Source organism: Candoia aspera, chromosome 2 (genome assembly GCF_035149785.1).
Source record: "Candoia aspera isolate rCanAsp1 chromosome 2, rCanAsp1.hap2, whole genome shotgun sequence".
Classification (NCBI taxonomy): Eukaryota; Metazoa; Chordata; class Lepidosauria; order Squamata; family Boidae; genus Candoia; species Candoia aspera.
Window position 1 is genome coordinate 166,422,550 of NC_086154.1, and position 13,362 is coordinate 166,435,911.

Genomic DNA, 13,362 nt, shown 5'->3' on the forward strand with positions numbered 1-13,362 from the left:
AAAAGTTTGTGGGGCTTCCCTGCTAAGCCAATGGGAGACAGGAAGCATCTGTTTCCTGTATCTTCTTCTGCTTTGGAGAGAAATCAAATTGGGCTCCTTTCCAAACACCAAATCAGCTCTGCTCACACACACACAAACACATAAATAAACATTAGCAGCTTTTATTTAAAAAAGGAAAGAAGACAGCATGCCTTCTACATGAGGGTAGGACAATGAATAACTGAATCACATTTAGATGTCATTTAAAACTAGGTTTGTAACATTATAGAAGAATTTTTCATGTCTTTTTAGAAACACTTGCACCTTCACCTCCACTTTGAAATAGTGGAAAAACATAACAATGTTATGTTTCTAAAGGTGGGGCATGTGCGCAAGTGAGGGCCAGTGCTTTGTACTAATAGTAAGAGCAAAAAGACATACACGAACAGAAAGAAGATGTCAAGGATCAGCCACCAAACCACTGAGATACTCCTCATTTCAACAAAAATCATATAACGCATGCATGACTAGCTCAAGACATCTAGAGATATCTATCAAGATATCTCAAGCATCTCTGGAGCTGGAGATTTGCAAATGAACCCAAAAGCTTCCCCCATAAGGCCCAACATAGAAACCCAAAAACCAGGACTGAGTGAAGGCCATGGCACCAGGTTAAGAAGGCAAAGATGCTCAACAGAAGATATTAATTATTCCATTGAAATATGTTTTCTAAGCCACTGAGCCTTACTCTTGTCCCATGTCTGAATAATGACAACAATCATGTGGGCTGTTTCCAAATGTCTGCATCCATAAGAATCAATATCCTAGATAGAGACAAACACAGCCCCAAATGAGCTGCAAGAAGGAGAGACTCATCAGGTATCCAAGGAGAGTAACAACTCCGCCTGAGGAACATGTTTATCCATGTCTGAAACTAACTGAAAGAACAGAGAGGGCCTCCAAGCAGGATAAGAAAGGAGAACAGGTAAGTACAATATAGTAACCCCTGGAATAAGTGTCACCTGTCATGAGTACTGATGGTGAACAGGAGGGGGCCACTATCCAGGGGCAAAAACGCATGCGTAGTTTAGAGACTTTGAGCTGTCATTCAAAGAGACACAGAACAGACCCACCTTGACTTTGGGGGGTTTATCTGTCTGGGTTTTCCCACGCTTCTTCAGTTTGGTAGGATTTTCTGTCTACTGTAGCAATAATAAAGCACTAGAGACTTCTTCCTCGTCTCAGCGTGGTTCTTGCGTAGTCAAGACATCACCCAAGGGAACCCATCTCTTGGTAACTTCATTCTCACTTTCCTTTCATGGATATCCAAAGCCAGTGAGGTGACATTCTGGGTCTTCAGTATGAGGGCAGAAAGGGTGATATAAAACCCAAAACAGAGTAGAGGGGTAGCTCAGCAGCAGATTTACTTTACAGTAATTTAGGAGCAATTCTGTTTTAAATATGCTGCCTTCTGCCATTTATTATGACTATCTGAGAAAACATCTAAAGAGATCATAGTTGGTGAATTCTGCCTGCCTGAAGCAAAAATGTAATTATATTAGATGTGATGTCAAATGTGCTACTAGAAGTCATGGGAATTTAAAAAAAAATAAAAGAAGGAATTAATTTTGGTCTGAATTATAACAGACTGAAATATCTTCTCCTTGTAAACTTCAGGCAGCTGTGTTCATCCGTTACACACAAACACACAAAAATCCAAACAAGAATAGTAACAAAAAAATAACATAAGTGCCTAGAGTCACTTATGGAGTTGGCTACCCTTTCAGATTAAATAAATAAAAAAATAAAATTGCACTTTGTGTAAGGCTACCCAACTCCATAAGTGACTCTGGGCAGCATTGTGCTATATACAGCATGCAGCAGAAGCAAGGAAACTTTCCTTTATGCCCTGTCTTTCTATTTAAGGACTTGGTGAAGCATTCCTTCGAATGCAATATTCACTTTGCCGCCTAGAGATAGTTAGTTTGCCCTAGCCATAAAGGCACTATCTCTGTTTATACTGGACATCTTGCAATATAAATATATAGCAAAGATACATTATTGCTGAGCCTATTTATAGAAAGGCCAGAGCTATCTACACATAATATTCATCTATTAAAAATCTGGCCTATATATACCAAAATAATGTAAATGTAAATAGCACTTAAGCGAAGTGTTTCTAAAAGGGTGCCACCCGTTATTTATTTAGACTATTTCTTTAAAGAATTTATAAGACTGCCTCACTTGCAATTTATGACTCTGAGTAGAGTACATCAATAAAAATAAAAAACAATCAACTCAAAAATAAATACAAAACAAAACCAATGTAACAAAACAAATAGCCAAGGCTGGGTATAAGAAACACACTCACAACAGAAAGCGTTCATTTACTATCTTGGTCCAATGCGTGGGAATTGGTTGCACTGGCTATAAGTCAATAAATGTAAGCAATACGACTTTTACCTGGTAGAAGCAGCTTCTTGAAAGTAATGTTTTGGGTAATGTAGCCAGAGATGATGCACTGTCTGCCAAGCCATCTGGAAGAAGAATACCCATTTATGGACTGGCAGCTGGCCAGCTGAATAGATGATGGCAAGAGAGCTGAGATGTGGACAGCAGGAGGCATGACACTTTATCATACCACAGGCCATGAAGAAACCACCAGTCAAAGCAGAATATACCCAAAAAAAAGTTTTGAAAGACTGTTATTTTTCAGCAAGGAAAGTGCTGCTAGACATTCTTCCAAAACTGCAGTACAGAAAATATGGAACAAGATCTTACACTGTAAGTATAGGAATTTGCTCTCAGTCTGTACTTCCCCCAGCCAGATTTCTTTGTCAGATAGTTATTTCAAAAGAAGGCAGCTAAAAATAGAGGTAAAGCCATAAGCTAACAATTTAAATCATTACTTATAAATTAAACTAACTGCTAAAACAGCAGCATGATAATAAACAGCAGCAATAGAGGTACTTGCATGATAATAAACAGCTAAGTACTGTCAGTAAAAAGACAGTTACAATCCAAGCTACTTCCAAAAATAAGTGATATTCACCATCATCCTAAAGACCATTACAGAGGAGATGAAACTGATTTTGTTTAGAGAGGAACGGTAGAATGTAGAGGAGAGTGATTCTAAAAAGGCATTTTTTTCTTTTTTCCAAGAAGACTTATTTCTGGCTTCTTTGGAATGTACCTGGAAGTTCACAATTATTTACTTGAGCTTTTGAAAAATGCACCTGCCGAAAAATTGATTTCAGGGTTGTGCCCATAACCATTTAAAAATGATTGTCAATATTAAAAATAAATAGTAATAAAATCAAATGGCTGAAGAGTCAAGCTCCCAGTAACAAATGTAAGGGTTGATCAGGCCTGGGGCAAGTAAAAAAAGAAAAAGAGTATAGCCTAATGGCAAAAGAAATGCAGGGCCAAACTCTATAGAGAGTGCATTCAAAAGTCAGGGTGCCGTCCCAGACAAAGACTTTGTTGTACGTCTATAATGCACTTCTCATAGACCAGCACAAGCGCTTCCTCTTAATGCACAGCCGGGTTGATTAAAAAAGTCAGGAATTTGGCTGCACATTTTCCGACTAACAAACTTTATTAAAAGGCATAAGCTTTCATGCTGGCCACTCTATACATCTGAGGAACTGAGCTGCCGTTCATTACTGTTATACTTTGACTCACTTTTCGTTTTAATTGCGATTGCTTTCTGTTGCTGTTGTTACTGTTTTTAATGTCTTGCAACGTCTCCCGCCGATTGCAAAGCGCGGCAAGCGACGCCAGCGCCTCCTCTCCCTCGGGAGACCGAGTACAAGGCTGACGAGTTGATTGCCTGCCGCGCTGCTTCGATCCGCTGATTCTACCACATCTGCAAGGGTGCCTCGCCGCAGGCCGAGTAATGGATGAGTGAAAGGAAAGATGGCGGAGAAAGCGCAGAAGAGGTAAGGGGGCTGGGTTGCCAAGACTCTTGTGCGATTAATCTCTGGATCCTTCCACCATATGAGTTATTTTCTTTAGATGCTGCTTGGGTCCATTTTAAAGAGAATATTTGTAGCTCAGGGTTGAACTGTGAAGTCCTTGGTGCTCTCAGCCTTGTTGTTTTCTTGCAGACATTTCATTGCCAGACTAGGCAACATCTTCGGTACGAAAAGGGAGTGGGGTTTGCTTTCTGTTTATATACAGTGGGTCCATTTTTTCAAGGCTATGTTGTTTGTGGGTGTACAAAAGGAACGCCCAGTTCTATACAATTGACCATTGTTGTTAACTAAGCAGCTGCAGTGAAGATAGCCTCTGACAGAAAAAGAGTTGGCCCGGCCTGCCGATAAATATCCATTTCCAGTAAGCCCCCAAATAAATCAGTTCAGTCGGAGAGGATGATTTTGAGGACGGAAGGCGCGAAACTGCCCTCTCCTCCCGATGGCACTCAAGAAAGCCTTTCTTCAAAGGGGAAAACCAACATCTCATTCCATGTTTTCATTTTTCTACTTCGGGCATCGCTGTGTACAGAAGCATCTGTGACTTCTGGAGGGTTCCCACAGTTTGCTGAATATCTTGAGTGAGGCCTTGCGTTGATTTTTTTTTAACTACAGTGCTTTATGTTAGAAGAAGCCAAGCCACCTTGTGGTTATTCCTAAATAGTTTTGGTAGAATGTTGCACACTGAATGAGGATCCAAAGACTTGACTATGAGAGTGTGTTGCTGTTTTCATCCTGTTATATGTTAATGTTATTTAACAATTTTCCTAAGTACCTTGAGTGGTTTGCATTCATCAGCTCAGAAATTCTTAAAACAGCTCTGAAGCTTGAGTGTTAATATTACAGGTGGCTGGTAGAGGCTATGAAGATGAGCTAAAGCTTCCCATTGATTTCACAACTCAGAAAATTTTAATAGTATGAAACAGGGAGCTGTTTTGTCAGTAACAATATATCTCAGTGTCTTCCTAGCTCTCTGGTCCAGTGTTTTAACTAGTACTGCAGTTACAGCAGTATTGTGGTTTCCCAGTACTGAGATAGCAATATTTTGGTACTGACAAAACAGCTCCCTGCCCTCAAACTGTCTATTTAAACTGCCATTGCAGGCACTTGTTGGATAATAGCTGTGACACAGAATCTCAGGTTACAGAATTCCTCTATTTTGGGACTTTTAAACTTTCCTGAGAGGCTGAGCACTTCTGTCGCTCAGGATTGAGCCTTCTCATCACTGGTACTTCATGCACCTCTTTTTTTTCAGGTGCAGTCACTAAAAAAGTTTCCTCTTTGTTCTTTTTAAAATGCATTATCAAGGATCAGAGGGTATCTGACAATGATAAATGCATGCATGGGAGAAATGCAAACACTATTGCTGTTTCTGTTGACCTCTTTTCTAGTGTGAAGATTGCTCCTGGAGCTGTTGTCTGTGTGGAGAGCGAAATTAAAGGAGATGTGACTATTGGTAAGAGAAAATAATTTTATAGAATGGAACAGCTGGGTTAGCATAACACGCTTAACTTGATTACTGAATTAACTGAGGTATCACAATACCATCACAATACCTCACAATAATAATAATATCACAATACCTCAGTTTTTATGTGGTGTATTATGTAGTTATTATGTGGTGTTGGAGGAAAATTCTGAGAGTGCCTTGGACTGCAAGAAGATCAAACCAGTCCATACTCCAGGAAATAAAGCCAGACTGCTCACTTGAGGGAATGATATTAAAGGCCAAACTGAAATACTTTGGCCACATAATGAGAAGACAGGACACCCTGGAGAAGATGCTGATGCTAGGGAGAGTGGAAGGCAAAAGGAAGAGGGGCCGACCAAGGGCAAGGTGGATGGATGACATTCTAGAGGTGAGGGGTTCAACCTTGGGGGAGCTGGGGGTGGCGACAACTGATAGGAAGCTCTGGCGTGGGCTGGTCCATGAAGTCACGAAGAGTCGGAAGTGACTGAATGAATAAACAACAACAATTTCAATACCATTGAATTATTAACAAATAGTCTATGATTGTACAATATGCTAAGCCACAAAAACTAACCAAGGTTAAAACTAGCAAAGCTTAGAAAGTTAAAAAGATGCAGCCTCTAAGTTGATAACTGACACGATTAATAACGTTGTGTGAATCCAGAAAATGTTGCGCTCTGGGGTTAATTAGAATAGCTACCAGGAGCTGGGGACTAATTTATAAAAATGCTCTTAATTTCTGCATATTTCTGAAAAACCTGGTCAGATAGAATTGTGTGCATATCTAGGCAATTACTTGAAATCTGTTTCTAGATTAAGTCACCAGTAAAATGAAAAAGAGAAACTACGAATGTCATTTCAAACTTCATAGCATGAATGGGTCATCAAGATTCCCAGCAAAATTTAAAATTACTGTTAGTTTCTTCCAGGGGAAATTATAGAAAACATGTAATTCTAGACCATGTATGACATTTACCTTTTTAGTCCTGATGCTTGAGAAAATTGAAAGTTACTTTTTAAATTTAATTTAAAAAAATACTAATACTGATTTCATACCTAGTATATTGGGTCATTTATTTAAGTTTGGATTATTTTTCTGGTGCAATGAAGAGTGAGATTGTTTTCTTCACCTATTTGCTATTGTCACTTTATTCAAATTTATGTGAGCATGAATAAGGCATATATCAGAGCCCCAAGTTCCAGATTGAATGAAGGATATTAGTCATTCTATTCTGATTTAGTTCCATAAGTTCTTATTTATATATGTAAGCATTGTTCCCATTTGTGGATATCCAAGGTTTACCGGTGGGATAGGACAGGGAAATATAACCCCACCCTACATGGCAAACAGGATAATGTTCAAAAACTTGTTTATAACAAGCAGTTGATAAAATTAATGTTTTAGCTCAAAACATAGATTTTTTTAAAAAGAAAATCATACGACGTAGTTTGAAGTATCTGCTCCTTTACTATAAAGTATTCTTTTTAGGAATATAAATAGCTGATGGTGCTCTAATAGTCCAGTCAATTGCTCGAGAATGTGGTTGATCCCTTGAGGTTACTTTAGTGAAAAATGATCCTTACTTGCATCTGCACTTTTTTCCCCATCTTTACTTAATGCTGCTGCCATAATCCTAGTTCTAAACCCTATTTATCATTGTTACCCCCTCAACAAGTGGGGGGTAACTATCTAAAATAAAAGAGGTTTTCAGTGCAAATGGAGGGCAATAAGAATGATGAGGAAGTAGGTTGCAACTGATGATTGTATGATAATGATTGTGGTTTCCCCTTCTTATGTATTAGACCCATTTAAAATGCATGGAGGGGGATGGCAGCCGTCCTGTATTGATTTAAGCAAATTGGTATCTTCAGATAAATTTATGCTCAGGATAATATACTTCCTTGAAATATTTTGATGATACATAAGTGCTATAGCAATAAGTATCTTTTTTACAGGACCTAGGACAGTGATTCACCCCAAAGCCCGAATCATTGCAGAAGCTGGACCAATTGTAATTGGGGAAGGTAATCTCATAGAAGAACAAGCAATTATCATTAATGGGTTAGTATAATTTAATCAACTTTAAGACATTTATTCATTCATTCCACTTGTATGGCCACCCAACCTATAGCAACTCTGGGCAGCATACAAATGAATTAAAAACAATCATAAAAAAATTAGAATAGCAGGACAAATTGGCAAGAAAGATGCTAACCAGTATAACACCACACTTCCTAGGGCTCACTCAATACTCTGGCCCAATGCCTGACTATTGCCAGCTCTTAAGAGCCTTATGAAAATCCAGTAGGGTCAGGGCTATCTGAATCTTGGGAGGCAGACTGTTCCACAGGGTTGGCACTACAATATCAAAGGTACACTGCTTCGGTCCCCTTAGATGGGATTGCTTTATGGAAGGGATCAGGAGCATGCCATCTCTGTTGGAACTAATAGCCTGGTCCTGTGCCATTATACATTGATTGTATTCATTCAGGTAGAAAATGGCAACCTGTAGCCCTTGAAATAATTTCATACAACCCTCAGCATAAATTTCAGTCTTCTCAATGTTCAATAGATATTCATACCTATGCTCTTACCAGAGGAAAAAAAATAGGGTTTTGAAAACACTAAGTGTAACAAATACCAGGAAATTAGTACTGCAGAAATCGAACTAGATCACTGAGTGTTTAATATGCTTTTTATATTGATTCCTTACTGTTGATTTGATGACCAGCCAGTTTTTAGTACCATCATCATGAGTTGAATTCAAAAGCAAAGACATTTGTGAAACGATAAGATAATCATTTGAAGCTTTCCCAATTACTATAGTGAATATTCCTGCACAGATCCACTTGTACTCTCCTGACACCAATTCATATAAAATATATAAATATTATTCACTCTAGGAAAGCATTCTGAACCAGTCCATTGAAGGAGGGTCCATAAAATTGAGGTTTTGTTGTATTTCAGATTTAAATTGTCCTGTAAACCTATTCTTAGTTCAGTTTTCCATAGCATATCTTTGAATCCCTAAATTATGATTATTTTGTCAAAACGTTCTTGCAAAGTGACATCTGTTCCAGTATTCTGGAAGGAACTGATTGACTATTGGTGAGTCTGGCTGAGGAGGAATAACAGATTAATGAAAAGGTTCAAGTTAGTATCAAAATTTAAAGATAAAATTCTTGGTTTTAATGGCATGGCATGTCTTTTTTTTAATACAGAACTGTTAAGGCACACTTTCTGTCTCTACAGCTATCCTGAAAACATTACTCCTACTACAGAGGAGGTAGAAACCAAACCCATGGTCATTGGCACTAATAACGTGTTTGAAGTTGGCTGTTGTATCCTTCTGAAGAGTAAATTAAAAGATTAGAAAGGTATATGTTTGTATCAGACCTTAAGGGTTACATGAGACTTAAGTAATAAAAATATCTCTGATGTAGTCTTAGTTCCCAATTTTGTGACAAAAGAGAATTGTTTGGGATGTGTGTCTTATGTTGTTAACCACTTATTAACCCTAATCAATTTCTGTATCCAGTGGCTTCACTAAAACAGATAAAATATTATTAGTTTTATTATTATTATTATTATTATTATTATTATTATTATTATTATTATTTTTCCACACTTTGCTAATTTGGTAGGGGAAAAAATATTGGTAATAAAAAGAGAGCTAAGTCACAATAAAAGCAGCTCTTTACTTGTTGAGGACAAAAAAATGTCACCGATTCATTTCTGCTGAGTAAAAATCAGTTTGTTACAACTGTAGCGTAATAGCATAAGATGCCTTTTAAGTATATTGTCTCAAGATCGTGGTAGTTTTTGGCTCAATGGAAAAAAATATGGTATGTTATTTCAGATTCCTTTAAATAACACCTTATTGTGTTCAGTCAGAACCTTTTGCTAAAGAGAGAGATTTCACCAGCTGCCTATACTTTAGCATGTGCTTTTTTAACTTTAGTGCATATAATCAAACTGTTCTGTATCCGGTGCTACAAAGATAGGATAATGTTCTCCCAGGATCTTTCCTGAAGGCAAGGGAGCTGCAAAGGATCTCCTCCTGTGTTATGTAAAACTGATGATATGGGGAACAGGCAGATAAATATCCTTAACCATGGCTTGCAGATTCCCAAGCAATGAAAATAGGAGACAACAATGTAATTGAGTCCAAAGGTAAGTCTCCTATGATTAAGTGGAAACTCTACTGATTATTTTGTACGTTCTCAATTCCTGCATAGTGTTTGGGTGTGTGGGGGGGTACTCTTTTCAAGAAGCACTTCCACACCGGACACCTTCAGAATAAGTAAGAAAATGGCAATCGATTTTTATTATTTTGTTTTGTTATTTTATTTTTGCAGTTATATGAAACTTAAATATAGTTAGGCATATAAATAAATAATTACTATAATACAACAATGACAGGAAAAACTTCCCATTCTTGTCCCAGTGGTTGTATAAAACCTTCCAAAAGAATAAGGCCCTCACTATCATTTGCAAGCCTATAAGAATAGCCCCGGGCCCCACCTCGCTTTGGGGGGCAATCGTTAATAGTGGAGTGCTGCAGTAGAAGGAAAATACGGAAAAATTATCTGGTTTGCACTGGCAGTATATTGGTAGACCCAAACTGGGTATACTGTAAAACGGTGCTGGGCAGCCGTGGACTGCACAAAGCATTTAGCAAAGACCACTGCAAATGCTGCCATTCTGACACATTTCCCAGCACAAAAGTATGTGTGCTTCCTGGAAGGCGACTAGTCAACTAATTAGTAGTCTGCCAGGACATGCGTAGGATTGGGAAAGGATGCTCAACCACTGCAAGGTTGTTCTCTGGCAACGAAATAATTGATAAATTACCAAAGAGCCCACAGCCTCCATAGCAGATCCAGTTGTAACCGGAAGGATTCTTAAGGCCACAGGCCTGCTCCTTTGGGGGGAGTGCTGTCCCATCCAGAGTTAGAACCAGAGCAGATAGCGAGCCATATGGTTTCTGGATAAATAGCACCTCCATCTTGTTAGGGTTTAGTTTCAGCCTATGTTATCCTATCCTGGGCCCACAGCCTCCAGGCACAGGATCACAGCATTTCTGGTCTGGCCCAGGATGGAGATACATAATTAAGTATCATCAGTGTACATTATATTGCATGCTATCACAATGTAGAAACTTGGTTCTCCATTTCTCGGCAACACATCAACTAACTGTCTGAGTTCTAGGAAAAGAAGAGGGCTCCATGTGCCATTCTTCCTTAGCACAGTGGCAAATCAGTATGTGTCTGCATGTATGCTCTTACCCCACCATTTAGGAAAAACATGGCCTAAACCGAGAAAAGGTTATGTACCTCTGTTGTAAAACCTTAGGTAGTGGCTGCCACTGGGGCAGAAATACAATGCCCTTGGAAGTTATTTTTAAAATAAATCCATAATTTGAGTCTTAAAGGTTTTATCCCTACTATCAGCCCATTAGGTAGACCAGACCAAGAAATAAATTCCACAGGAAGGCTAAAACTACTTTTATTGAGATTGGCTATTATAACAGGCTCTTGCAAGTCTAATTATGCTGTACCTCATCCCCCTTCTTATACTCCAGTGAATTGGGAGGTGTCTGTCTGAGCTGCTTCCAAATGTTATCTGTCTGTTATAGACTTAAAATATATTTCTCTCTCTCTCTCTCTCACACACACACACACCCCATCACCCTGGCTTTTGCATTTCTCTGTCAAGCTCATCTTCCTTGTTCTCTACATCTACAGCATTTGTTGGCAGAAATGTGATCCTGACAAGTGGCTGCATCATGGGTGCCTGCTGCAACATCAACACGTACGAAGTCATCCCTGAGAACACTGTAATCTATGGAGCGGACTGTCTTCGTCGAGTGCAAACTGAGCGGCCCCAGGTGAGTAGGTGACAAGAGTACACGGCAGCTTGAGTTGCCTGTCTTGCAGCGTGTGACTTTGCCAATCCAGTCAGAGAGGAGAGCCCTGGAAAATGTGCCATTTGCTTGAAATGTGTATCCCATTAATATCCTAATAAAAGTTGCCTACTTTGACCTCAGATGTAAAAGTTTAACTGAAAGAAGAGGGAGGTCAAAATCTTGGCTATATAAGCAGCACTAGATAGAGAAGATTGTGACTAGATATTCTGGTCTGAGGGTCCAGCTGAGGTAGAAGTGAGGAGCATATCCCTTTCTTGCATTTCCCCCTTTAAATCACCCTTTTTTTGTGGATGATCAGTCTCTGTTTTCTCCAAGGAAATCAGACGCAGTTTGATAAAAGACCTTAGTTAGACCTTGTGACTTTAGTGAGAGATACGCTATTACAGATAAACAGGCAAACTGAGGTTTAGACCTGTTTATGTTGTTTTCCATCTGCTTAGCAGTGCTTTTTTATAGTGCTGCTATTATCACTATGGTTTGTAAATTCACATGTCATGCAAAAACATAAACCAGCTTTAAAATCACAGTTTTGTTAGTCTGATTTCCTGGCTTGTTGAAGAACTAGAGGAACCAGACTAGCCAAAGATCAGATAATGAATGACGAATGACACTCATACCCATATTAAGACCTAGCCGAGTAGCTTTTCAATCCTGACTTCCTCAGCATGAAACAATGAAGAAGGGCTTCAGCTTTATCTTAGCTATTGCATAGGTGTGGAGAACTGAAGTAGTTTGGGGAATATTGCTGAAGTCTTCATTGCTGTATACTTGGAAGAAAAGTGGATTTTAAAACGATGGTTGTCTTATATTTGTGAGGAAAACATTTGTGATGTGTCATTTGAGAGAAGGGGAGATTGGGGAACCAATTTCCTTAATAGGAATTGCCTTAAAACAAGTCAGATCTTTGATCCATCTAACCTAACGTTTTCAACACTGGTTGGTGACCGAAATCATATATTTCAGGCAGGAGTTTTCCAGCTAGGAAAACTGAACTCTGAAAGGTTGATTGTATGACCTTCTCCATGAAAGGTCCTACCACATTTTCTAGTGCTGAGCTATAGCCCCTCTCTTCAAGTCATCTGGAAGCTAGATATGTTGCATTTCCCTACCAAAATAGGCAGCTGAGTGTTCCCCCAAATCTTTTGGATTACAATTTCTATAATATGTAAGCATTGGCCATGCTGATGGGGATATGTGAAAGTTGTGGTCCAGTTGCCTCTTCTAAGCAGATGTGTTCAGATTCACATATATTTTTCTAACATTGTGCTCTTCCTTTTAGCCACAAACATTACAGCTGGACTTCCTCATGAAAATACTCCCAAATTATCATCATCTTAAAAAGGCTATGAAAGCAACATCAACACCTGTGAAGAGTTGAAAGCCTTCCGGGGTCATGGTCAAAATTGTATCGGAGATGTTACCGCCTGCTTTCTCAACTTCATATTTGCAAGAACCAACTTTTCTGCGTTGTCTGGATATTTAGTCATTGAATTATGCAGCTTAATTTTATTTATTAAAATATGAAAAATAAAATGTGCCATTGAGATATTCCCCTTGATAGTTTATATTCTTTTTAGTGGACTTGATTATCTCTATTGCCTCTGTTTTTCTTTGTTAATGAAATCAGGGAAGTTGATCTAACAAACTCATCTTTCTTTTTGATGCTATCTTGGATGGTACCTCATTATCCCAGTTAACTTGACCCATGGCTCTGTTGACTGGAGACTGTGGGAATGGTCCAGTTCATTTGGAAGGCACCAAACTGAGCATTACACAAAAAGAGTTTTTTAAAAGTCTTGTTGATTTCAATGGCCTTGGCATTAAACTTCTGTATATCTTTAGTGCTTTCATTAAATAATTGAAACCATACAATAACTGACAAGATCAACAAGATCAGTAACTTATCTGGAGTTAATGTCATCTAGGCTTCACGCTGTGGCTTCAATCCAGACCTATTTTTATTACATACTATATGTAACAGTGAAAAAAGATTCTGCTGCAAGAAATA

The 13,362-nt window shown here is 38.6% G+C and overlaps 2 protein-coding genes across 2 annotated transcripts; one reads left to right on the forward strand and one right to left on the reverse strand.

Annotated features, from left to right (window-relative positions):
• Positions 1-520: 520 nt before the first annotated feature.
• On the reverse strand, positions 521-2,870 carry MBOAT4 (membrane bound O-acyltransferase domain containing 4). Its single transcript, XM_063293057.1, is given in 4 exon segments — positions 521-704; positions 706-803; positions 1,289-1,368; positions 2,444-2,870. Coding segments are annotated over 4 exon segments (549 nt in total). The 5' UTR covers positions 2,631-2,870.
• A 958-nt stretch (positions 2,871-3,828) lies between these two features.
• DCTN6 (dynactin subunit 6) lies at positions 3,829-12,905 on the forward strand. The gene is made up of 7 exons (XM_063294765.1): positions 3,829-3,920; positions 5,345-5,409; positions 7,381-7,486; positions 8,678-8,766; positions 9,551-9,598; positions 11,173-11,315; positions 12,634-12,905. Exons 1-7 carry the CDS (start codon positions 3,898-3,900, stop codon positions 12,730-12,732), a joined length of 573 nt encoding a protein of 190 aa, XP_063150835.1. The 5' UTR covers positions 3,829-3,897; the 3' UTR covers positions 12,733-12,905.
• The last annotated feature ends 457 nt before the right edge of the window (positions 12,906-13,362 follow it).

What these genes read in the sequence shown, in the direction of transcription:
- DCTN6 (XM_063294765.1), top strand. Translation starts at nt 3,898, where the DNA reads ATGGCGGAGAAAGCGCAGAAGAG. An exon ending in CAAGCAATTATCATTAATGG is followed by an intron (nt 7,487 to 8,677) that starts GTTAGTATAATT and finishes CTGTCTCTACAG; the next exon opens with CTATCCTGAAAACATTACTC. An exon ending in TGCAAACTGAGCGGCCCCAG is followed by an intron (nt 11,316 to 12,633) that starts GTGAGTAGGTGA and finishes TCTTCCTTTTAG; the next exon opens with CCACAAACATTACAGCTGGA.